The sequence below is a fragment of the Odocoileus virginianus genome, chromosome 31 (assembly GCF_023699985.2).
Source record: "Odocoileus virginianus isolate 20LAN1187 ecotype Illinois chromosome 31, Ovbor_1.2, whole genome shotgun sequence".
Lineage (NCBI taxonomy): Eukaryota > Metazoa > Chordata > Mammalia > Artiodactyla > Cervidae > Odocoileus > Odocoileus virginianus.
Genome location: NC_069704.1, coordinates 38,940,492 through 38,967,719, shown reverse-complemented (window position 1 = coordinate 38,967,719; position 27,228 = coordinate 38,940,492). Strand labels below are relative to the sequence as shown.

General features: G+C 36.3%; 1 protein-coding gene across 2 annotated transcripts; it reads left to right on the top strand.

Moving 5' to 3' along the window:
* The first annotated feature begins 348 nt into the window (after window positions 1-348).
* On the top strand, window positions 349-22,198 carry ADAMDEC1 (ADAM like decysin 1). Of its 2 annotated transcripts, XM_020900958.2 has the most exons (14): window positions 350-499; window positions 735-853; window positions 1,643-1,719; window positions 3,152-3,230; window positions 5,329-5,405; window positions 6,638-6,824; window positions 7,050-7,112; window positions 7,786-7,857; window positions 8,861-9,030; window positions 9,392-9,473; window positions 10,461-10,591; window positions 11,391-11,565; window positions 16,480-16,552; window positions 21,494-21,680. In XM_020900958.2, the coding sequence occupies exons 1-13, from the start codon at window positions 451-453 to the stop codon at window positions 16,540-16,542; spliced, it is 1,344 nt and encodes a 447-aa protein (XP_020756617.2). In that variant the 5' UTR covers window positions 350-450; the 3' UTR covers window positions 16,543-16,552; window positions 21,494-21,680. The 2 variants fall into 2 exon arrangements, with proteins under 2 accessions (XP_020756616.2, XP_020756617.2); XM_020900957.2 differs by lacking the exon at window positions 16,480-16,552 and having other exon boundaries at window positions 349-499; window positions 21,494-22,198.
* The last annotated feature ends 5,030 nt before the right edge of the window (window positions 22,199-27,228 follow it).

Genomic DNA, 27,228 nt, shown 5'->3' with positions numbered 1-27,228 from the left:
ACTGATAGATTTTTTAAATATATAGATTAACTTCTATAAGATTACCGAAAAGCATGAGTGATGGCTGAATTAAATGTGTGTGCAAATATATATACAGATATCTCAGTCTCATTAGGTACTTTCTCATGCTATTGGAGCACCAGGGCCAAGCAGTTGCCCAGATGTGAGCCCTTAACAAGATGTAACCACAGACATAAATACCTCTCAGAAATGAGGAACATTCTCATGACCTTGACAGTGCAATGTCTTGGCAACTTTCCAAAGCCATTAGGAAACATTCCCTAAACTTCCAAAGAAGGCTTGAGGTTTTAAAACTTTTTTTTTTCAATTTGTAAAGAGAAGTAGGGAGCAGATAAAGCTGGCCAGTGAAGTAGGGGAGATAAAACTGGACAAGTGGGGAGATCACAACTTTGTGCTGAGTAGGACTTCTCAGCTACCTACAGTACCAACATGTCTTTGGTTCTGCTCTCCATCCTCTGGCTCATCATTCAGACTCAAGGTAAGCACTAATATACTGACAATTCCAAAGAATTATTTCATCATTGTCATGTCTTTCCAGGATAGGGAGAGAAAGCTAAAGAAAAATTCTTTGTTATCAAAGCTTAGGTAGAAGAAGGAAATTATTCTTCTCAGTGTTTCTCTTCTCAATGGGAATTGTCTTCCATGTGATTTCAACAAACCAGTCAACAAAAACATTTACATATTTTATATCAATGTTATGTCTCTTTCTCTAGCAATGATCATAAGACAAACACTTGAATCAGAACTGTATGAAGTAGTTCATCCTAAGAAACTACACATTTTACACAAAAGAGAGATACAGAATAACCAAACAGAGAAGCATGGCAAAGAGGTAAGCAGTGGATTGATCATGGTGTCATCTAATGAGACAGTAAAGGACCTTTTACTAGTAGAAGTGATGTCACAGTCAACATCTAATAGTTTAATTTTGAAATCCATTTATCCAAAATCTCCCCTTTGCCCTGGAGAGGGCATAGGTTTTCTTTAAATGCTTTTGCCCTGAAGCAGCAGTAAGGAATCAGATCAGAAAGAATAAAGCGGCTTGGACATTTCTCCAAGTTTGTGGGGAGAACAAAATAAAGGAAGACAGGAATGGCAGCCATTTCAATGAGATAAAATTATCTCATTAATTTACAAGATTTTTTTTTTTACTGTGTTGAAGATACTCTTCGACTATTACATTTTTGCAAATATTTTCCTCATTTTATAATTTTTATTTTAATTTTTAGTATGCTTTTGTTTTAGGTTTTTTTTAGTATATTTGGTTTAGATTTAAAGCAGTAAAAATATGTGCCTTATTATTACCCTATTAGGGTCCATTAGGGTACAGAACTCTCTACCATCAGTCAGTCATTGTATACCATATGTTACAGCAAATGATAAGTCCATATCTTACATATTACAGTGAGTGTAATCTGTATTATTACCATGTTATTGTACTTTTTGGAAATCTATTTTGGTGTAAAATTTGTGTTTCCTTTTACATATTTTAGAAGCATGAGAACTGCTTTTATCTTACATGCATTTGTAGTTATCATTCTGCACAGCTACCTATATCATTATAATTATTTTAGATAGATTCAGAAATGTAAATTATCATTATATTATTAAATATCTTTAGGAAAGATATGAACCTGAACTTCAATATCAGATGATGTTAAATGGAGAAGAAATCATTCTTTCCCTACAAAAAGCTGAGTAAGTTGTATTTTCTGCAAGTCTAATCACTGGATTATTCTAAAAAAATGTAGGAAAATAAATCTTGAAACTCTATATAGTATAATTTCACAAAGAAGACATGAAACATATTGAGCATTAGATGCTAATTGTTTGTATTAATGTTATAGAAAAAGCTTAATGTTTCTCTAGCAAATTATATGCAAAGTATAAAACAAAGAAAGCTGTACAAACAACTTTCTTCCTTGGTAATTTTGGAATTTGCTGCAAACATATTTTACCCAGATAAACTCAAACCTTTGATGTGACTTTCCAGTAATTTTATTTAATTGGAGTATATTTTCTTTGAAATATTATGTTAGTTTCTACTGTACAGAAAAGTGAATCAGCTACATGTATATGTATAACCCCTTTCTTTAAGTTCCTTCCCATTTAGGTCACCACAGAGCATTGAGTAGAGTTCCCTGTGCTATAGAGTGGGTTCTCATTAGTTATCCATTTGATATATCACTTCAGCTCAGATTTGTTCACTCGCTCAGTCATGTCCAACTCTTTGCGACCCCATGGAATGCAGCACACCAGGCTTCTCTGTCCATCACCAACTCCCAGAGCTTGCTCAAACTCATGTCCATCGAGTTGGTGATGCCATCCAGCCATTTCATCCTCTGTCGTCCCCTTTTCCTCCTGCCCCTAATCTTTCCCAGCATCAGGGTCTTTTCAAATGAGTCAGTTCTTCACATCAGGTGGCCAAAGTATTGGAGTTTCAGCTTCAGCATCAGTCCTTCCAATGAATATTCAGAACTGATTTCCTTTAAGATTGACTGGTTTGATCTCCTTGAAATCCAAGAGACGCTCTAGGGGAGAAGTCCAACACCACAGTTGAAAATCATCAATTCTTCAGCACTCAGTTTTCTTTATGGTCCAACTCTCACATCCATACATGACTACTGGAAAAACCACAGCTTTGACTAGACGAACCTTTGGCAACAAAGTAAAGTCTCTGCTTTTATATCTAAGGCTCATTCAGGGTACACAGCCTTGAGATATATCTCAGGGAATAGGGTTCCACCAAGTTCTATAATAATCAGTAAACTTCTCCCTGAATGCAGTGGTCCTTGATGTGTACTTGTGACCCAACATCCTTCTGAGATTGCTTAGAGGCTGTGTTCTTGGTACAAAGAATCCCAATAATATATTTGAAGTTAGAAAAATCACTCTCTGAGTTCTGTGTTAGTAAAGTATTGGAAGACATTTCTTTCCTCAGATCTAAGAGATATAACTGAATGTTTGATTTGCTTCAGGAGCAGACTCACAATATTAGAAAAGGATCAGTGCATCAGAAAATCAGCTCTTTCTCACCATAAATATTATCATTCCTTTAGTGCTGAAGATTGGATAAGGGATATTGTCTTAATTGTCACCATGAGAGTATTCAACTTTCTGCTCTCTACAGGCATCTCCTGGGACCAGACTACACTGAAACATATTACTCACCCGGTGGAGAAGAAATCACCACAAGACCTCAGAACATGGTAGGTCTGAATGCTTTCCGGGACTCTTAACTTGGATCAGCTGCTTACTAAATGAGATTCATAAGTCCAAGGTCAACTTAAAAAAAAAAAAATCAAAGGACTTGAAAGCAAGGGGCTCATCTATGACCAAGGAGACAACAGGTGAAAAAAAGAATTATATCTTTTTTATTTTTTACTTTTTTATATCTTTTTTAAAAGATAGAAGTAGTAGGAGGCTCTCAAGTGTTGCATTAAAAAAATTATTTTTAAATATTCATGTACTTGAGTGTGTTGGATCTTTATTGTGGCACACAGGATCTTCACTGCATCATGCTCAGTATTTCGTTGTGGTGCATGGAATCTCTTGTTGTGGTGCATGTGGGATCTTAGTTCCCTGACCAAGGAGTGAACCCACAACCTCTGCATTGCAAGGCAGATTCTTCACCACTGGACCACCAGGGAAGTCCCTCAAGTGTTGCATTTTAAGAAGAAACTAAAAATCTATTTTTCCTTAAACCATTTTATCACCAGGTTAGAAATATTCTCTCCTAGGTACTCAAAATGTTATGTCACTATTTACTATTTTCTAGTGGTAAATGCATTTATCCTGAGATTCACAATGGTATATCAATTATTTATCTAATAAAAATTTTTATCCAGTTAAACCACCATCATAGAAATCATGCCAAGGTGTAGGTGTCAGACATAGAGGATCAAGGCCAAGAAGAGAATAGGAAGAGAATATAAAAAGGCTCAGTCATATGTGTACCTATGGCTGATTCATGTTGATGTTTGGCAGAAACCAACACAATACTGTAAAGCAATTATCCTTCAATTAAAAATAAATAAATTTAATGCTTAAAAAAAGGCTCAGTCATGAGTATTATCAAGCTAGAGCATTTCTCAGAGCCACCCTCCATGGTGTCCCATACATCTATGTCTCTGTAAAAAAAACAAACAAGACTTTGGCCACAGAATGGCCCTTTGTTCCCTTCTTACTTTCTTATTTCAAGGGCATCTGGATTTTTGCTAACATTGACCTTTGGGGAAAGTATCTGATAAATTAGCTCATACTTCAGTGTGAATGGCCAGTGACATCTTAATGTGGTACCTTTTCCAGCTCGTCTACAAGAAAATGTCAATGACATTGTTATAATGAAAATGTTATAATGACAAGGTTTCTTGTAAAGGCAAGAAAGACACAGATGGAATGTCAGACCCTGAAGAAAGTCAGTTTGTTTTGAACAAGAGTTTATTCGTTAGCTTTCTCGGACTGTTCTACACAAGTGACCCCCTACTTTGCTTATATGAAGTGCCGACATATCTGAATCTCTGTGTGGTGGTTTAGTCACTCAGTTGTGTCTGACTCTTTGTGACCCCATGGACTCTAGCCCACCAAACTCCTCTGTCCATGATATTTCCCAAGCAAGAATACTGGAGTGGGATGCCATTTCCTTCTCCAGGGCATCTTCCCAACCCAGGGATTCAATCTGTGTTTCCTGCTTGGCAGGCAGATTCTTTACCTCTGAGTCACCCAGGAAGCCAGTCTGAATCTCTAGTTATAGACAAACTCTCTAGGCTTTTGAAGCTGATAAAGGGCTACCACTAACACACCAGTTTTTTTAAAAAATGAATTTGACCAGTAAATCACAGGGTCTCAGACATGGTGGTATGACCTCTTGAGGACTCTAGAATTTAGAAAAATGAATACCTCATTTTATTGATATATAATGCATAGTGGAGCTTGCACAGAGATACTAAATTCTCCAAAGTTGGCACTCGAACATGAGAGTTCCTGGGGAGTGCTATAGACCACATAAAGCAACTGGTTACTTCTCAATTGCATTGTCTACTCTTGCCATGAGTCCATTTAGGTTCAAATTTCCTGGACTTTCCTTTAGTGTGAATTAGTGTCACAAAGACAGCTCAACCACCAAATATGGAGAGTTCCCAAGGTCATAGATGGAGAGGTCCATAAAACTATTGAGATTCTCCATGTTTTTATTTGTGGGAGCTAGTCTGGTCACAGCCACTATTTGAAGAACATATTCAAGATAAGTTTTCAACACAACTGTGATATATTTATTTTTGTAGTTAAAATTTTTTTCCCCAACCTTAGGAACACTGCTACTATAAAGGACACATCCTAAATGAAAAGGACTCTGTTGCCAGCATTAGTACTTGTGATGGATTGAGGTGAGCTACAACTTGTAAAAATATTAGACATCAAACACTATTTTGTTGCACAACATTGAGTCTTCCTGGACACCATCTCTTCTTACTATTTTGGCAAAATTGTTTCCATTGATAAAATGCTGAATCTACATGGTTAAAGTGAAGAATAATGTATCATCTTTGCAACTATCATTATCTGCACTTCTAGTCAAAGTTAGAGTTAGCAATTTTTAAACAAGTACTATATTCGGGAGCATGATGACATCTGGACTCACTTTCATATCTATTATCCATCCATCCTTCATTCCCTGAAACCATCTGTTTTATTTTCTTAAAGATGCTACCCTGCAGTTGTCACGTTAAACATAATTTTTAGAAGTTTGTGTGTATGAGTGTGTTTGTGTATCTGTGTGGTATTTCTGTTTACAAAGGTGATTCTTGCCAGTTAGGGGAAATTTGTAAAGGGTGAGAAAACACAAATAGGAAAATAACCACCAAAAAGTTTTACCTCTGAGTATCACTATTATTAGTTTTTGATCACGGTTCAGTCTTTTATACAGATAAACAAAAATATCATTTATATGATTGAAATGTAAAGTAAAATACATGATTCTTTGTCCAACATGAGACATACCACATGACATCAAAAGCCCTTTTCCCATATCATACAGTGCTTTTGTAGATGTAATTTTTTTAACAGCTGTGTTGGCTTTCTAATATTACATCATACAGTTTCACTATGTATTTCTGAATTAATTTTCCTTCTAAGAAGAGAAAATCTTTAAGTTACTACTAGTTCCAACTTGTTCCTCTGGCTGATCTGCTTATCAATCTTTCTCTTTGGGGTTCTTGGTATCTATAAGATATCTACTCCTTTGCAAGGTATCCTCTGAAAGGTATCTACTCCTTTACTACATTCTCCCTTATATTCCTGGGATCTGCCAAGAAATATTTGCTAAATATGAAAATAAACTATGGACAAATATTTACTGAGCTTGTGGTATAAATTTCAAATTTGGGGGAATAGCTTCATCTTAGTACTTCTTGTTCAGAATGCCCTGGGTAATTAAAATAGGATCTATTTTTGTATTGGCAAACACTGATTATAACTTAAATTAGCAAAAGTTAGCTGCAAGACATATGAATGAAAACCATGTGTGAACTTGGCATTGAGGGAGAGGAATACCTTCACTCTGGCCAGCGGGTGCGACTCTGGCAGAAAATCTTGAAATACTAACCTCTGTATCTCACAGGGGCTATTTCACACATCATGATCAAAGATACATGATAAAGCCTCTGAAAAGTACAGACCAAGAAGAACACGCTGTACTCACATACAACCAGGAGGAGCTCAACCCAGCTAATCACACCTGCGGTGTAAGAAACGTTGGCAGGAAACAGGACCTTATTCGAACCTCAAGGTCACTCAAAAGTCCAGAGGTGAGTGCAGTTTCCCACCATCATTCATTTCAACTGACCCAGTAATGATGCATGAAATACTGGTGTATCCAGAAGTGGCTTGTGTGAGTAAAGTCCAACCCTTATTTACTTATTCTTCAATTTACTTTTCCTCTGAAGGAAAATAAATAAATAAATCTTTTTGTAAGCTTTTTAGTCTCTTAGGTTGAAGATATTATCAACAATGTTCTTTCATTCTTCATTAAGGGAGAAGAATTTCTTCATGCTGAAAAATACATTGATCTGTTTTTGGTGCTGGATAATGCTTTTGTGAGTATGAAATGAACACTTCTTGGGTAGTTAAGTCAGCTTTTCAGTTTTCTTATAAAGCAGACGCAAACAATAAACTATTCTCATGAAAAATACAAAGCCTGTCCACATGATTGTCTTATCTGTTCTACCTACCATGTCAGAAATAGTTTTCATTCACTCCCGCTCTTTTAAAATTCATCTGCTGCCAAAATATTCAGATATGGGAAATATACTAATGGCAGATAGCAACAGTAAAACAACCACAATAACTAGAAACATAAAAGAGTTGGTTATTAATATATTTTTAAAGTTCTCACTATAACATGTAAATATAAAATAGATATAAAATTATATATAATTTATTAATTACATTTATATATTATAATATATGAGAATTTATGCTTCATAACCAAATTTTAAAAATATTAAATTGGTTTGAAAACATTAAAACTAATATGATTTATTCAACTTAATTTGAATTGATATTTTATATGAATGCTTAAGTTTTCTTTTGCAAAAAAAGTCTTACATTTGAAATAGAATTTGTTAAAGCAGATTCTTAGATAAGGTAGATGTGGAATGAACAGACATTTATTTACATTGAAATGTGTAAGTTTTCTTAAACTATAAAATCCCCATCAGCTTTCTCACTTTGTGATTTTAATTACTCTTTGCATTTTGTATTTTACAGTATAAGATGTATAATGAGAATATAACTGTGATAAGAAGCCTTGTGTTTGATGTGATAAACCTGCTCAATGTGGTAAGATATTTGTTCTATAAACATACGTTTCCACATAGGAGTTTAGGGCTTTTCTATATTTTAAGCAAATAAGAATTGGGAGAATTACAATGGCTTAAAGTCCGCAGTTTGGGGAAATTTGGTAGACAAGGATTAACATCAAGGTAAAATCACTGTATACTGTAGGAAAGGCAACTTCTAGGTTTTCTGTTTTCAAAATGGGATACATTTATCCACCACTTACAATCGATGAAATATCTAAAAAAAAAAAAAAACTAAATAAATCTTTCCTACTGTATAGCACGGGGAACTACATATCTAGGATAAACCATAATGGAAAAGAATATATATGTTAGATAGTTAGAATAGAAAACAGGAGTCCAGAATGGTGGTGGCTAAAAGAGAAGGAAGGGAAAAGCCTGCAAAAATACAACAAAGGAAGGTCCGAGGACCGGAGTGAGGACCTCAGGTACAACAAACAACACTCCTGGCTAGCCCCATTTATATAGGACAGGCCCGGGAGTGCAGGGTGGGGAAAACATATAAAAAGAGAAGCCAAAGGGCCGGGGGTCTCTCTCTCTCTTTCTCCCGCATGCTGGGACGATCTTCTCTTCGCGTCTTTGAGTCAACAGGCCCTCATGCCTCGAAGATGGATTTTCCTGCTAGTATCTAAATAAATCAGAGCTGTAACACGGAGCTGTAATACTGATTTGTCCAAGAGCTATAGCTCAATGTGTTCAAGACCTGAGAGCTATAACACAGTATGTCCAAGACCCTAAAGCTGTGAAGCGCCGAGGGCTTTAATGTCCGTCACTCCAAATCTTTGTTGTGACGAGACAAAACCGAGGAGCGTACACTTGCTTGACATCTATATATATACATATGTACAACTGAAAACAAACAAAACTCAGTCACTTTGCTCTACAGCATATATTAACATAACATTGTAAATTGACTATACTTCAGTAATTTTTAAAAAAAGAAATATCAAACATTTTCATGATGAAAAATGTTCTTCCCTCAGATTTACAATACCATAGATGTTCAAGTGTCCTTGGTAGGTATGGAAATATGGTCTAATGGTGACAAGATAAAGGTGGTACACAACACACGTGCCACCTTTAACAAATTTCTGAATTGGCATCGTTATAACCTGGGAAAAATGAAGACCCATGACCATGCTCAGCTACTCAGGTAAGCACACACTGGCCAGGGCCAGGACTATTTTGACAGAGAAGATAGTTATCCCAAAGGTTTCTTGGCAGAGATTCCTGTTCAATTCTACCTCCCTGTTCAGTGATCAGAGAGCCTAAAGTTCTGTTATTAGCAACTCACCTGTGGGATTGTTGCAGACCCATGTCAGATCACTAAAATTGACTCTTGGATGTGGGATAACCATCCGTGGTCATTCTAATGTTATAGAATAGCAGTGGCTCTTCTGGGACCTCATGAATATGAAAAGGGTAGGGGAACTAGGGAATCTCAGACAGAGTTGACAGAAGCTGATGGTTCAAAAGACTCAGATTGTGACAACATACCTGTAATTCTCACACAGTGGAGTTGGCTTCAAAGATCGAATTACAGGACTGGCGACCTCGAATTCCTTGTGCACCCCATCGTCCGTTGCTGTTATTGAGGTTTGTAAACATATAGCTCCTTGAGGTTCTACAACCTCTATGAAGACAAGCACAATGTCTTATTTAGAGTTAGCACAATGTACATTTGCTGAATCAGTAAATAAAAGTAGAAATGAACCTGAATTAGTAGATCACTACACTGAGGATTCCTTGGATTATGAAACAGAATATCTCTTTACATTGACCTTCCCAGAGGTTTCACTCTTTAGTTGATGTTAGGGAGTTAGAAGAGGAAGATCAGAACAAAAACAGAATCCAGGTGCCCTCTGGGATTTGAGGTAACTTCAAATTAATCGTCGCTAGTATCTATGGCCAGGGAGGTTGGACAAAGTGCATGTCAGTGTCACACGGTCAAACACTGTCAGTGTCATAGTCATCATAGCAATATTTTTTAGAATTGAGTACATAGTGTGATATCTTTTAGTACTTCCCATGCAGAATGAGCTTCCCTGGTGGCTTGTTGGTAAAGAATCCACTCACCAGTGTGGGAGATAAGGGTTCTATCCCTGGGTTGGGATGATCCCTTGGAGAAGGAAATGGTAACCCACTCCAGTATTCTTGTCTGGGAAATGCCATAGACAGAGGAGCCTACATGGCTACAGTCCATAGAGTCACAAAAGAGTCAGACTCCACTTAGCAACTAAACAACAATGAATAATGGAATTATCATGATTTAACCATGGTTTATCAATAATCCATATTGATTGAGCACTGGCTCAGCAGTTAGATTTCCAATAGCAAATCATTTCAAATGTTTACAATGTCATTTTTGATGTTTGAAGTGTAAACATTTTTAATGCTTACAATGTCCTATCAGTTGTCTCAAATGTCTACAATTTACAATAACCAATGACAGGGGAAGAAGCTCAATGATTCAATAATTTTCATGTCAAACTATTATTCTTTGTAATACCAAACATCAATGATAATGAACAAATAATTGAATAAATTCACAAATAATAGATATTTCTATTTTTTTTTCACCAGGGTAAGAGAAAGAACAGTGTCTCTCTTGTAGGAGTGATGTCACATGAATTGGGTCATGTCCTCGGTATGGCTGATGTTCCATATCACACCAAGTGTCCCTCTGGGAGTTGTGTGATGAATGAATATCTAAGGTGAGACCTTGTCACTCTAGAGAAAAAAAAATTCTTAGATCTTAAAGAATTCAGATACAGCCTGTATAATTGGATGAACATTTTTTTTAATGTAATGGCTGTGTTTCCAGCTAATCCATGCTCTAGCTTCTTGATGTACAGGATTTACCAGCTAGCAGAACTCATTATTTAAGATTTCCAAATATGCCAAGGTAGAGTTTATAAGTATAGTGACCATGTTACTCTAACTTAAAATAATTTTAGCTTAAAACAGTCTTTTCTAAAAATATTTATATAATTAAGATGAGAACATCCTTATAAATCCCTATCACCAATCCATTCATTTTTATGTTATTAATGTTGCCTTTTAATTCTAAACACTTTGCAAGGATTTGAGATAGAAAAATCAATAAACATATCTTACTGTTGAAGTGTTCATAAATAGGAAGTTAAGTATCTCCACTAAACCTCTAAGTCTGCGATTATTTCCTTTCACTATTCATTGTTATTATCACTTACCTCTCAGCCCTCAATAGTGAGATGAGTGAATGATAACAAATGGTGAAGCTCATCACTGCTGCCATTTAGGGCAGAATTAAATCTGCACAGGAATTGAAATTCTTCAAACTCCTACAACTGGGTATCCAGAAAAAGAATTTCCCAATGAGAGTAGTATTCATGCTCTTTCACACTCCACATATAACATGGTTCATTTATACTAAATTTGGAATTTTTGTTGAACTAGTTAGACAAGTCACATTCTTATGTTAACTTATCACTGTATATAACATGGTATTTCTCATTTTTCTTCTGGTTACAGTTCAAAATTCCCAAAGGATTTCAGTACACGCAGTCTCTCACAATTTAAAAAATACATGCTATCTCAAAAGCCAAGATGCCTACTGCAAGCACTGGTTCCTAAAAATATGACAAGACCAGTGTGTGGGAACCAACTTGTGGAAGTAGGTGAAGACTGTGATTGTGGCTCTCCTGAGGTATGCAAATGTCCGTGGTCTAAAAAATTTACTAGAGAGTTGCTGTGGCTTTCTTTTTAGTTTTAATTAGAGTATAATTGCTTTACAATGTTGTGTCAGTTTCTGAAGCACAACATGAATCAGCTATACGTATACATATATCATTTCCCTCTTGCACCTGCCTCCACTCCCAACCACATCCCACACCTCTAGGTCATTACAGAACACCAGGCTGGGCTCCCTGTGCTGTTTGTAATGTTTTCTCTTTTTCTCTTTTAAAATGCACTTTTGGAAGTTCTTTCTAAAGACAAACTTGGCATCTTAGTAAAAAGTAGGCTTGTATTTTTTTCATTACTGCCTTTAGTCATCTTTTGAAAAGCATTTTGAAAGCCAGGATATGTTTATTATATGATTTTATAAGAACTTCAATGAAAAGAAGTAAATCATTAAGGTGAAAAGACAACTCTCAGAATGCAAAAATATATATATTTGCAAAAGAAACAAGCAACAAGGGACTAATCTCCCTTGTGGTACAAACAGTTCATGCAGCTCAATGTAAAAGAAGAAAAAAATCCAATCTAAAAATAGGTAGGAGACCTTAATAGACATTTCTCCAAAGAAGACATACAGATGGTTAGAAAATACATGAAAAGATGCTCAACATCACTAAATATTAGAGAAATGCAAATCAAAACTATAATGAGCTATCACCTCATACTGCTCAGAATGGTCATCATTAAAAAATCTACAAACAATAAATACTGGAGAGGATGTGGAAAAAAGGTAACCCTCCTACAGTGATGGTGAGAATGTAAATTGGTACAATCACTGTTGAGAATAGTATGGAGGTTCCTTAAAAATCTAAACATAGCGTAGTGTGTGTGTGCTAAGTCGCTTCAGTGGCATCTGACCCTTTGTGACCATATAGACCATAGTCCACCAGGCTCCTCTGTCCATGAAATTCTCCAGGCAAAAGTACTGGAGTGGGTTGCCATGACCTTCTTCAGGGTATTTTCCCAACCCAGAGATTGAACCCATGTCTTTTAGTCTCCTGCATTGGCAGGCAGGTTTTTTTTACCACTAGCACCACTTGGGAAGCCCCCAGAGCTACCATATGCCCCAGCAATCCCACTCCTGAGCATGTATCTGGAGAAATCCATAATTCAAAAAGATACAAGCATCATGTTGATTGCAGCCCTATTTACAATAGCCAGGATTTGGAAGCAACTTAAATGTCCATTGGTGGAGGAATAAAGAAAATGCGGTACATATATATACAATGGAATATTACTCAGCCACAAAAAGGAACAAAATTGTGCAATTTGAAGATATGTGGATGAACCTAGAGACTGTCATACAGAGTGAAGTAAGTCAGAAAGAGAAAAACAAATATCATATGGTTTCACTTACATGTGGAATCTAGCAAAGTGGTACAGATGAACTTATTTGCAAAGCAGAAATAGAGACACAGACATAGAGAATGGATGTATGGATTCTAGGGGCTAGGGATGTAGAATGAACTGGGAGATTGGGACTGACATATATACACGATTGATATTATGTATAAAATAGATAACTGCTGCTGCTGCTGCTAAGTCGCTTCAGTCATGTCTGACTCTGTGCGACCCTATGGACAGCAGCCCACCAGGCTCCTCCGTCCACAGGATTCTCCAGACAAGAATACTGGAGTGGGTTGCCATATCCTTCTCCAGAAAATAGATAACTATTGAGAACCTATTTTCTAGTACAGGGAACTCTGTAGTGCTCTGTGGTGTCCTAAATAGGAAGGAAATCCAATAAAAAGGAGATATACATGAGCATATAGTTTCTACTATACTCTACTTTGCTGTACAGTAGAAACTAACACATTATAAATCAAGTGTGCTTCCTTTTAAAAAGTAAATCCTTAACTATATATGTCACTATGAACTTTCTTAAATGTATTAGTCAAATTTCTAAATCACATAAACTCCCAGCTGATCGTTTTGTTGGACTATAACAATTAAAAATGGATTTCCCATGTGGCTCAGTGGTAAAGAATCTGCCTACCAATGCAGGAGATGTGGGTTATATCTCTGGGTCTGGAAGAGCCCCTGAAGGAGGAAATGGCACCCCACTCCAATATTCTTGCCTGGAAAATCCCAGGCAAGACAGAGAGAAGCCTGGTGGGCTACAGTCCATGGGGCTGCCAAGAGTAAGACACAACTGAGAGACTAAGTACTTACACACAGATGCAACAATTGAAAATCCAGAAGTAAATTCTCTCCATTGAGACAGTCATCAAGCAGTGTGTAAGTGAGAAGGAGAAATTAAAACGTAAAGAGGAAAAAGAAAAATCACACAAGTGTGTAGAAGATGGATTAACATAGAACATTTAAGATAATTACTGTACTTCTTCTAATCTTCATAAAAATTTGACCCCTTCAAGACATCAGTGTATCCTAAAGAATATTTCTGATAGAATGTTCATTAGCAGTCTCAGAGTAGGTTTCTAAAAGAAGTGTTCTATTTAAAAAAATGAATTATGATTTGAAGAGACTTTTTACACATCAATCTGCTGAATGCTTCTATAATCACAATCTCCTTTATTACTCACAACAAACCTACAAAACAGGTTTATTTTTCCAATTTAGAAAAGAAGTGAGACTCAGAAAAGCTAAGTAACTAGATCCAAGGATACAAAGCTAGTAATTGGTGAAACCTGTTGCAACCCAAGATTTATCCATTACTTTAAGAGGCTTTGTGACAATGAGGAAGACATATAATCTTTCTATGCTGTTTATTTATTCAGAAATTTTAAGCTATTGAGGGCTTCCCTGGTGGCTGAGTGGTAAAGAATTTGCCTGTCAATGCAGAAGACATGGGTTTCATTCATGATCTGAGAAGATCCCATGAAGCAACTAAGCCTGTATATCAAAAAAGAGAAAACAAAACAAAACAAATTTTAAGTTATTAAATTATAAATTTACATGGTGCAACTTAATTATTCACAAAGAATAATGTAAATATTCTGTTAATTATAATGAGATGAAATTATACAAATGATTTGATACTTTACAATAATTTAGATTTATGTTTATCTCATTCTTACTTCTTATATTCCCATATGATTTCTCAAGTGGAGGATAACTGAAGTTGTTCACAATCCTTGGTATTTCTAATTTCAACAGGTAAAATGCTGCATGTTCAGTACACACACACACACACAAGAGAGAGGGAAGAGAACAGGAGAGAAGAAACTACTATTATATGGTGTTTAATATCTTCTTTTCTTTAACTACATCATTCACTTCCCATATTCTTTCCATATCTTGTTGATTTTCTTCTTCTTTAGCTGAATAAAATTAGAGATCTAGAGAGTCCAAACTTAAGAACAAGTGAGTTTTTAAATAGCTGTTTTTTACCTAAAAAGTAGTATATATACTTTATACAGAATTCTTTAATGAAAAATCCATTTTTCAGGATCTTATATGCTATTTTATTATTTTTAGTAAAAATAATCATTCTTTCTGTCTAGATATTATCAAACAACCATAATGCTATTTTAATGATTCTAACTATGTAACACACTTTAATATCAGTAATGGAAAATTTCTTCACTGGCATTTTTTTGCAGTGTTTTCATAGTAATTATTCAGTGTTCATTCTTCCATAAATATCTTGATTTTATTTATTTATTTTTTTGTCAATTTACCTGCAAATACAGTTTGATATTCATAAAATTCACAATTCACTCTAAAGGCCACTGGCATTTTCACAACATTAAGTATTGTCTTAAAAGATAAGTTGCCTTCGAAATTTTTCATAGAAGTTAAATAAAAAATTCTGCATGCAGTTCTTGCACATTTTGAAAGTTTATTTTGGAATATTTTCAACTTTTTTCTTTTTTCTGTTAGTACATATAATGTTTACTTTTTATTTAGGTTCTCATTTATTACTCTTCTTGACATTATTTTTATTATCTTAAACAGCTATCTTAGTGACTAACTCAATGTTTTTGGAAATTGATCCTCTTTTTTTTTTCTAGCTCAAGAATTTTATCATGTATAAACAGTGAAAACATAATTATTATTATTTATAGATAATAATTATTATATATCTGATTATTATGCTTTAATATGTTTTTGTCTCATAGCATTTATCAGAATTAACATAATAATATAGCATAAAAATAATTCTTGTTTTATACTTTATTGGATGTGCTTTTACTATTCACCAGATAGATTTTCTTTATCATGATGATCAGAACACTGTTCATAGTTCACTAACACTTGTTAATTAAATAATGCTTGCCTAATTTGTACTAATTTTTGCCATCTATCACATTAGTATTAGTTGTTTTCTTCCCTCAGTCTTTTAATATAATAGATAATGTTACTTTATTTTGTACTGTTGAGACACCCTTGCATTTTTGGTGACAAAATATTCTGCAGAGTTTTTAATGGAGAATTATTATATTAATAGGTTAGTGTTTGACTAATATTTTACTCAAGTTTTTGCATTAATACTCACAAATGAGAATGGTATGATGTATATATTCATTACCAGTTCTCATTATCAGGATTATGCAGGCTTGGTAAAATGAATTGAGGATTAAAAAAATTTTTTTCTCTATCATCAAGCTGTTTGAAGAGAAAGAAATATTCTCCCTTTAATTTCAAATTAACATACATATAATATCATCTAGGTGAATTTATTTGGGAAAGTTCTTGGATTATTCTATTTTTGTCCTTTTAAGAGATGGTTTTCATTACTCAGCATTTTTTTTTCTATCATTAAATTTCCTTGGTCATTTCAACTCGAATTTGTATAGCAGAGTAATTTAGTTTAAAAAGTGAAATTTCATTGTCATCTTACACCAGAATTCTGTGCACCTAGTCTATAGGGGGAAAAATGCTTGAACTCACTTTTGCATTGTGTGTGTGTGTTTTAAAGGAATGTACCAATCCTTGCTGTGAAGCCATGACCTGTATGTTAGTAAATTGTGGAAAAGACTGACGAGTAACATGTAAGATTTTACTTTTCTTTCTTTGTTCTCAAACATTTTCATATTTTTGTGTGATTCAAGATAGATATGACACTGAGTTCAACAAAGCTAAAATTCAATTTATTTCATTTTACATTTTTTAAATGACTCAAATTCAGAAATTAAAAAAAGCCACCATTATGAACATAAATAGCTCAGAGTTGTGTATGTACTAATACACTAAGGAGAAAAGTAGCTATTTTGTCATCATGAAACTAGGACTTCTGAAAACTGTGCTAAAATTGTATGAAATTCTGAAAGGTAATAATGAGTTTAATGTAAAGTAATATGACAAACAGAAAAGTAAAAGTGAAAGCTGCTCAGTCATGTCCAACTCTTTGCAATTCCATGGACTATACACTCCCTGGAAATCTCCAAGCCAGAATATTGGAGTGGGTAGATCCAGGGGATCTTCCTGACCCAGGGATAAACCCAGATCTCCTGCATTGCAGGTGGATTCTTTACCAGCTGAACCATGAGGGAAGCAAAGACCTCAATTGATGAGCAAATTCTTTTCTTGTTTAAGTGCTGATCAGTGAAATTGAAAGGTAGTCAGAAGATAAAATTTAACAATGCAGTACAAGATTTGACAATTTTATTCCTTTTAAAATGCCTAGGGAATTCTCTGGTGGTCCAGTAGCTAAGACACAGTACTTTCACTGCCATAGGCCTGGGTTCGAACTCTGGTCTGGGAACTAATGTCCTATAAACTGTGTGGCATGGCCAAAAGATTTTTTTTTAATAAACAAAATGCTTCAATAATGCATAATTCATGGATTATTTTTGTATTTTACACTCCTATATAAGTTGGGCTAGGAAACCTAATTGTTTTTGATATATTCCTTTCAGTAAAAACCAGTCTCCAAATCTGAAAATGGCAGCAACAACCAAAAGTTATGAAAAGGAGAAAGACTTGGGACAAATTATTAATATATGAATGGAGTTATTCTTACCAACTACCACCCTTTCCTGAATTTCCTGAATCGTTTTTTGGATTTTTAAAAAAATTATTTATTTTAATTGGAAGCTAATTCCTTTACAATATTGTGGTGGTTTTTGCCATATATTCACAGGAATCAGCCATGGGTGTACATGTGTTCCCCATCCTGAACCTCCCTCCCACCTCCCTCCCCATCCCACCCCTCAGGGTCATCCCAGTGCACCAGCCCTGAGAACCCTGTCTCATGCATCAAACCTGGACTGGAAATCTATTTCATATATGATAATATACACGTTTCAATGTTATTCTCTCAAATCATCCCACCCTTGCCTTCTCCCACAGAGTCCAAAATTCTGTTCTTTACATCTATGTCTCTTTTGCTGTCTTGCATATAGGGTCATCATTACCATCTTTCTGAATTCCATATGTATACGTTAGTATACTGTATTGGTGTTTTTCTCTATGACTTACTTCACTCTGTATAATAGGCTCCAGTTTCATCCACCTCATTAGAATGGATTCAAATGCATTCTTTTTAATAGCTGAGTGGTATTACATTGTGTATATGTACCACAGCTTTCTTATCCATTCATCTACTGATGGACATCTAGGTTGCTTCCATGTCCTGGCTATTGTAAACAGTGCTGTGATGAACATTGGGGTACACGTGTCTCTTTCAATTCTGGTTTCCTCAGTGTGTATACACAGCAGTGGGATTACTAGGTCATATGGCAGTTCTATTTCCAGTTTTTTAAGGAATCTCCACACTGTTCTCCATAGTGGCTGTACTAGTTTGCATTCCCACAAACAGTGTAAGAGGGTTCCCTTTTCCCTGCACCTTCTCCAGCATTTACTGTTTGTAGATTTTTTTGATAGCAGTCATTCTGACCATCGTGAGATAGTACCTCATTTTGGTTTTGATTTGCATTTCTCTGATAATGAGTGATGTTGAGCATCTTTTCATGTGTTTGTTAGCCATCTGTATGTCTTCTTTGGAGAAATATCTGCTTAGTTCTTTGGCCCATTTCTCGATTGGATCATTGCTTTTTCTGGAATTGAGCTGCAGGAGTTGCTTGTATATTTTTGAGATTAATTATTTGTCAGTTGCTTCATTTGCTATTATTTTCTCCCATTCTGAGGGCTGTCTTTTCACCTTGCTTATACTTTCCTTCATTGTGCAAAAGCTTTTAAGTTTAATTAGGTCCCATTTGTTTATTTTTGCTTTTATTTCCATTACGCTGGGAGGTGGGTCATAGAGGATCCTCTGTGATTTATGTCAGAGAGTGTTTTGCCTATGTATACTCCTCCAGGAGTTTTATAGTTTCTGGTCTTACATTTATATCTTTAATCCATTTTAAGTTTTTTTGTGTGTGTGGTGTTAGAAAGTATTCTGGTTTCATTCTTTTACAAGTGGTTGACCAGTTTTCCCAGCACCACTTTTAAAGAGATTGTCTTTTCTCCATTGTATATTCTTGCCTCTTTTGTCAAAGATAAGGTGTCCATTAGGTGCATGGATTTATCTCTGGGCGTTCTATTTTGTTCCACTGATCTATATTTCTGTCTTTGTGCCAGTACCAAACTGTCTTGATGACTGTGGCTTTGCAGTATAGTCTGAAGTCAGGCAGGTTGATTCCTCCAGTTCCATTCTTCATTCTCAGGATTGCTTTGGCTATTCGAGGTTTTTTGTATTTCCACACAAATTGTGAAATGATTTGTTCTAGTTCTGTGAAAAATACAATTGGTAGCTTGATAGGGATTGCATTGAATCTATAGATTGCTTTGGGTAGTATACTCATTTTCACTATATTGATTCTTCCAATCCATGAACACTGTATATTTCTCCATCTATTTGTATCATCTTTGATTTCTTTCATCAGTGTTTTACAGTTTTCCATATATAGGTCTTTTGTTTCTTTAGGTAGACTTATTCCTAAGTATTTTAACCTTTTCATTGTAATGGTGAATGGAATTCTTTCCTTAATTTCTCTTTCTGTTTTCTCATTGTTAGTGTATAGAATGCAAGGGATTTCTGTGTGTTAATTTTATATCCTGCAACTTTACTATACTCATTGATTAGCTCTTGTAATTTTCTGGTAGAGTCTTTAGGGTTTTGTATGTAGAGGATCATGTCATCTGCAAACAGTGAGAGTTTCACTTCTTCTTTTCCAACCCGGATTCCTTTTATATCTTTTTCTGTTCTGATTGCTGTGGCCAAAACTTCCAAAACTATGTTGAATAGTAGTGGTGAGAGTGGGTACCCTTGTCTTGTTCCTGAATTTAGGGGAAATGCTTTCCATTTTTCACCATTGAGGGTAATGTTTACTGTGGGTTTGTCATATACAGCTTTTATTATGTTGAGGTATGTTTCTTCTATTCCTGCTTTGGAGGGTTTTTATCATAAATGGGTATTGAATTTTATAAAAAGCTTTCTCTGCATCTATTGAGATAATCATATGGTTTTTATCTTTCAATTTGTTAATGTGGTATATTTCATTGATTGATTTGTGGATATTAAAGAATCCTTGCATCCCTGGGATAAAGCCCACTTGGTCATGATGTATGATCTTTTTGATATGTTGTTGGATTCTGTTTGCTAAAATTTTCTTAAGGATTTTGCATCTATATTCATCAGTGATATTGGCCTGTAGTTTTCTTTTGGGGGGGCATCTTTGTCTGGTTTTGGTATTAGGGTGATGGTGGCCTCATAGAATGAATTTGGAAGTTTACCTTCCTCTGCAATTTTCTGGAAGAGTTTGAGTAGGATAGGTGTTATCTCTTCTCTAATTTTTTTGGTAGAATTCAGCTGTGAAGCCATCTAGTCCTGGGATTTTATTTGTTGGAAGATTTTTTATTACTGTTTCAATTTCTGTGCTTGTGATGGGTCTGTTAAGATTTTCTATTTCTTCCTGGCTCAGTTTTGGAAAATTATACTTTTCTAAGGATTGGTCCATTTCTTTCAAGTTGTCCATTTTATTGGCATATAGTTGCTGATAATAATCTCTCACGATCCTTTATATTTCTGTTTTTTCTATTGTGATTTCTCCATTTTCATTTCTAATTGTGTTGACTTTCTTTTCTGGAATTGAACTTGTAGAGAGATTATAAAGGGAATAATCAACTCAAAGTGGCTTCCCTGTCAGTGGTAAAGAGTTTGCCTGCCAATTTAGGAGACAAGAGATATGAGTTAGATCCCTGAGTCTGGAAGATCCCCTGGAGGAGGAAATGGCAACCCACTCCAGTATTCTTTCTTGGAGAATTCTATGAACAGAGGCACCTGGCAGGCTACAGTCCATGGAGTTGCAAGAGTCAGACAAGACTTAGTGATTCAACCACCGCCACCCAATCAACTGAAAGATCACTGACTATCACTTCCTCAAGGAAAGGACCAGAAAGGTCATACGATGAGGAGTATCACTCATTCAGGGCTTCTGAATTCATGCCTGGAAAATTCCAAGGACAGAGGAGCCTGGCAGGCTATAGTCCATGGGGTCAAAAAGAGTCAGACACAACTAGTTACTGAGCATACACATTACTCATTCTCTCACCAAGCATCATTTCACTCAGTTTTACCCCTAGTGTGATCCACTCTACAGGAAATACTAGAAATTATTCCCATCTTCTTCCTTTGTCACAGAGATCAGAAGCATATCATCACAAACCATAACCTTTCAATTTTTTTTATGGGCTTGGAATGATAGGTGGACATGCCCCATTACTGGCCAATATTGGCAATTTAGTGTCATGGAAAGAAAACTGAACTTTGACTCAGGATACTTTGATTATTTTCTCAGGTTAGGTCCAAACTACCTGTAGCACTTAAAGTCAAATTATTTACTTCATTTTCTCACCTGTAAAATGAAGCTAATGGTATTGTCTTTCAGTAGGGTTGTTAGAATTATTTAAATTCTATAAATATTTGCTATTATTACATAATTTTTATAATTTATAATGACCATGGCTTCCAATTTTTTTCTTTTGATCAGAAGATGAATCCAAACATCTACTTCATTGTGATGCTACTTGCCAGGACAAGAATCAAGAAATCCAAACATGCCAGGAATCTTGCATAGTCTTACCATTGTCCTTAACTGTATTTTGCTTTTCACTTGTCCTTATACTTCCTGTAATTTTACCTCTCCAGTCAACAAGTCAATAGATATATTTAGGGAAGCTGCCTGTTTTCTAAGTCTGATCTTTAAATGTATTTTTTAAGGATCTTGAAGCTATTGTTTAGCTCTTTTCTTTGGAGAACAAAAGAAATGAGTCTTTGACTAAAACACTGCAAAATGATCTACTGAATTATGCAAGCTGAATTCAGAATTGTATAGTGACAAGTGACTTGTGTTTTAATCCCTCTTTTATTTTAGTTTAGTCCATGAAAAAATAAGATCATCTGATAAGTGTAATCTTTGGTGGAAGAAAGGAAAGCAAAGTTCATGTGTCATTTCTTACTCTTCAGTATTCTGCTTTCCTTGCTCTTAGATGTGTGATATTTTTCTATATCATGTCAAGGCTAATGAAGTTTTTTTTTATTTTATCATGTATAACCCTTTCACCATCACATTTAACATTAATTTGAAGAACTATGTATTGCTTACACTGTCATTTAGCCACCAAGAATTGCTTCATTCATCTATTGGCTTAATGAACCACAGCGTCAGTGAATTAAAGCACAACATTTTGAGGAATTTGTTTGTGTGGTCATTTTTGAAAATGAATATTTTCCAGCTTTGTTGTAGGTCTGTGTTAGATGATAAAGTCTCACATAATTAGACAATTTCCCCTTTGGTCATTTGACAGCACTGCCACAGAGAGCCAGGCATTGTGATGGAGAGGAGAAAGGTCATGTTCTCTTTTAATGCCCAGAATGAAATGACTTGAGGCCAGTCACACAAGACTAGTCTTCTTTTTGAAGTTTCTCTAAATTGTTTTTTAACAATTGTCCAAATTTCCACTGATGCCTGGGTTAGGAGAACAAGAACTTAGACATACTGGTAAAAGCAAGCAACTTTCTGAAACATGCAACTTTCCAGAAAGCCCCCCCACCCCTTCCTTGCCTCCATGTCGTTTGTGGCTTTGGCTCTTCAAGTGTTACAGTGGCACTGCATGTCTGATGTTACTGGTGGCCATGGTGTAGCCATGACTTGTCAATATCCCTGCCCACTGTGTGTGTGTGTGTGTCCACGTGTGTGCACATGTGCATGTGTGTGTGCATGTGTGTGCACGTGTATGTGCATGCATGTGTGTGTGTTTATTTGCTCAGTCATGTCTGACTCTTTTGTGACCCCATGGACTGCAATACACCAAGTTCTTCTATCCATGGGATTGTCCAGGCAAGAACACTGGAGTGGGTTGCCATTTTCTTCTCCAGGGGACCTTCCTGACCCAGGAACGGAACCCATGTCTCCTGCATCTCCTGCATTGACAGGTAGATTCTTTACCACTGAGACACTTGGAAACTCCACCCAAATCTTCCAAGGACAAAGGGCTTCTTTAGGCTTATTTCTCCTATACTTCATGAACAGATAGAGGCTTCTTATAATAAACCAACTGGCACTACAGGGATTTAGCAATTAGCATGCTGGCGACAGCTAGGATTGGTTCATGAGTGTCAACTGTTAAAATGATCAGGATTATGAACTGGTTGTGAAACAACCATTACTAAAAAACCAGCCTGTATAAATTTTCAATTAAAAATAATATTAAAACTTAGAGTTCTGCAGAGAAGCTTAACAAATTATATTAAATAAACTCTATTTAATAAATTATATCACAACTAAGAGTTCTTCAGAGATACATCTTATATTTATATTTATTCACTCTGTGATATAGATAAATAGAGAGAGAGCTATATAGATATGTATCTATCTACCTATCTAAATCACAGAGTGAGCAAATGTAAATACAGCTAAGCATGGGGCTTCTCTGTGGCTTTCTAATATAAGTTTTAATAGATAAATATATATGTCTGTTTCTATCATCTGCCTATCTATATATCTATGTAAGAAAAAGAGAGATTGAATTTTGTTAGGAGAAATTGGCTCACAATTATGAAAGCTGAGAAATACCCATATCTGCTATTTGCAAGTTGGAGACCCAGGAGAGCTGGTGGTGTCCAAGGGCAGGAGAAAATGAGGTGAGATGTACCAGTTTGAGCAGGCAGGCAGGAAGGAAAAAAACAAAGATTCTTCTTTTCACCAACTTTTGTTCTACTCAGATCCTCAACAGATTAGATGATTCCCACCTACCCCGAGGAGGAAAATCTGCTTTACTGGGCCCAATGGCATCCTGTGGTGCAGTCAAGTTGACCCATAAAGTTAGCCATCACACTAAAAATTTTATATAAACAGAATCATACTGCAAAAAAAAAAAAAAAAAAAAAAAAAGACAGCACTTTGGGAAAAAAAGGTCCATATAGTCAAAGCTATGGTTTTTCCAGTAGTCACGTATGGATGCAAGAGTTGAATCATAAAGACAACTGAGCCCCAAAGAATTGATGCTCTTGAACTGTGGTGTTAGAGAAGACTCTTGAGAGTCCCTCAGACTGCAAGGAGATCAAATCAGTCAATCCTAAAGGAAATCAACCCTAAACATTCATTGGAAGGACTATAGCTGAAGCTGAAGCTTCAACACTTTGGCCACCTGATACGAATATCCAACTTATTGGAAAAGACTCTGATGCTGGGAAAGACGGAAGGCTAAAGGAGAAGTGGGCAGCAGAGGATGAGATGGTTAGTCAGCATCACCGACTTAATGGAGCAATGAACTTGAGCAAGCTCTGGGAGACAGTGGAGGACAGAGGAGCCTGGTGTGCTATGGCCCCTGGTTACCAGGGAATAAGCAGGAGGGAATAAATCAGGAGACGGGTTGACACATACACACTGCTGCTGCTGCTGCTGCTAAGTCGCTTCAGTCGTGTCCAACTCTGTACGACCCCCCAGATGGCAGCCCACCAGGTTCCCCCATCCCTGGGGTTCTCCAGGCAAGAATACTGGAGTGGGGTGCCATTGCCTTCTCCCATTGTATAGTACAGAGAGCGCTACTGAACAGTCTGTAATGGCCTATACGGGTAAAGATGCTAAAAATGAGTTCATATAATCACACAGGGATTCACTTTGCTCTACTCCTGAAACCAACAAAGCATTCTAAATTAACTATGCTTCAATAAAAAAATAAAAAACAAATACATAAGTTTAGAAACCAAAAAATATATTAAAACAAAAAAGCTCACCAGAAGGAAAAGGTAAGGGTCAGGGAGAACAGAATGGAAAGAAATCTGCTGTCCTCAATGGATGTATCAGAAAATACACTTTCTCAGTGGCTGCCAGTCTGTTCCAGATGACTGCAGAAATCATTCTTCATTTTGACCATCCAGCATCAAAATATCAGAAACATAGAACACTACTCACATCTATGGGCTTCCCTGGGGGCTCAGAGGGTAAAGCATCTGCCTGCAATGCAGGAGACCTGGGTTCGATCCCCGGGTAGCGAAGATCCCCTAGAGAAGGAAATGGCAACCCACTCCACTACTCCTGCCTGGAAAATTCCATGGGCAGAGGAGCCTGGTAGGCTACAGTCCATGGGATCTCAAAGTGTCACATATGATTGAGCAGCTTCACTTCACTCACATCTATTCAGCTTTGCTCATCCCCAAATTTACCACCACCTATGGATAGGCTAAAATGGACAGAACTTTGAATTTCTGAAATAAAACTAATCAGGATTGTGGTAACTTCCTAGACAAAAGGCAATAATCAAAGAAAGATAAACCTGTAAAAGGGAGAGAGTCTTCCCATACCCATCTTGGGGGTGAAAAAAAGAAGAGTGCTGTTTTCTCAGAGTGAATAATGTCCATGGGATTTAAGAAAGCAGTGAGAAATTAGGATCAAGGGACAGATAAGAGGACACTGAGAGGGAGAATCAAGGTTTGAAAAGTCAGTACTGTGAAATCAAATTAGAATTTTACATGGTTAGTTCAGCTTTATAGAGACTGCTTATAAGGAATTGAATCCATCATATAGGAAACATGCATAACTTCTTCCAATATGCTGGAGCCCCAACTGTCCTCCTGGGCTGTACTCATTCATTTTCCTTCTCCTGATGCTCCATGAAAATTCCTGACATAGTTATTCCTCCCCTGTTACAAGCCAAGCTTAAATAATGAAAAATAATACCTTCTTCCTTGAGTTTCCCTTAGCAGAGCTAACAAAAGTTCTTTTTGAAAAAAACAAAACAAAACACTTTATAACAATCTTAATAATGGGAAGAAATAAATAGCTCTATAAAAAGCAAACATACATAGCTGTCTTCCCACAGTGTGGCACTGTTCCTTTGACAAACACCATCCCAAAGGACTACATTTTTTAAAAATGATTTTTTGATGTGGACCATTTACGAAGTCTTTATTGAATTTGTTACAATATTACTTCTGTTTCATGGCTTATTTTCTTAGTCACTGAAGCATGCAGGATCTTAGCTCCCTGACCAGAGATGGAAGCTGCATCCCCTGCGATAGTAGGCAAAGTCTTAACCACTGAAGCTCCAGAGAAGTCCCAGGATTGTAAATCTTATGTACTTTTCCATTCCCCTTCTTCCTCCACTTTATTTCACCAGGAGGGATTTCATTTTATTAAGTTATAAATTTATAATAAATAAGTTAATAACTTATTTATTACCTATTAATGTTTCTTCCTCAATTTCTGATCCTTCAGTTCAGTTCAGTTCAGTCACTCAGCCGTGTCCGACTCTTTGCGACCCCATGGACCATAACATGCCAGGCCTCCCTGTTCATCACCAACTTCCAGAGTTTACTCAAACTCATGTCCATTGAGTCGGTGATGCCATCCAACCATCCAACTGTCTCATCCTCTGTTGTCCCCTTCTCCTCCTGCCTTCGATCTTTCCCAGCATCAGGGTCTTTTCAAATGAGTCAGTTCTTCATATCAGGTGGCCAAAGTATTGGAGTTTCAACTTCAGCATCAGTCTTTCTAATAAATAGTCAGGACTGATTTCCTTTAGGTTGGACGGGTTTGATCTCCTTGCAGTCCAAGGGACTCTCAAGAGTCTTCTCCAACACCACAGTTCAAAAGCTTTGGCATTCAGCTTTCTTTATAGTCCAACTCTCACATCCATACATGACTACTGGAAAAGCCATAGTTTTGACTAGATGGACCTTTGTTGGTAAAGTAATGTCTCTGCTTTTTGATATGCTATCTAGGTTGGTCATAACTTTCCTTCCAAGGAGCAAGCATCTTTTAATTTCATGGTTGCAATCACCATCTGCAGTGATTTTGGAGCCCCCAAAAATAAACTCAGCCACTGTTTCCCCATCTATTTGCCATGAAGTGAGGAGACCAGATGCCATGATCTTAGTTTTCTGAATGTTGAGCTTTAAGCCAACTTTTTCCCTCTCCTCTTTCACTTTCATCAAGAGGCTTTTTAGTTCTTCTTCACTTTCTGCCATGAGGGTGGTGTCATCTGCATATCTGAGGTTATTGATATTTCTCCCAGCAATCTTGATTTCCAGCTTGTGCTTCTTCCAACCCAGCATTTCTCATGATGTACTCTGCACAGAAGTTAAATAAGCAGAGTGACAATATACAGCCTTGACGTACTCCTTTTCCTATTTGGAACCAGTCTGTTGTTCCATGTCCAGTTCTAACTGTTGCTTCCTGACCTGCATACAGATTTCTCAAGAGGCAGGTCAAGTGGTCTGGTA

Excerpts from the sequence above, each read along its gene's own strand:
- ADAMDEC1 (XM_020900957.2), top strand. The coding sequence starts at position 451 with ATGTCTTTGGTTCTGCTCTCCATCCTCTGGCTCATCATTCAGACTCAA. Across the intron at positions 1,720-3,151 it reads CTTTCCCTACAAAAAGCTGA|GCATCTCCTGGGACCAGACT; the intron begins GTAAGTTGTATT and ends TGCTCTCTACAG. Across the intron at positions 5,406-6,637 it reads AGTACTTGTGATGGATTGAG|GGGCTATTTCACACATCATG; the intron begins GTGAGCTACAAC and ends TGTATCTCACAG.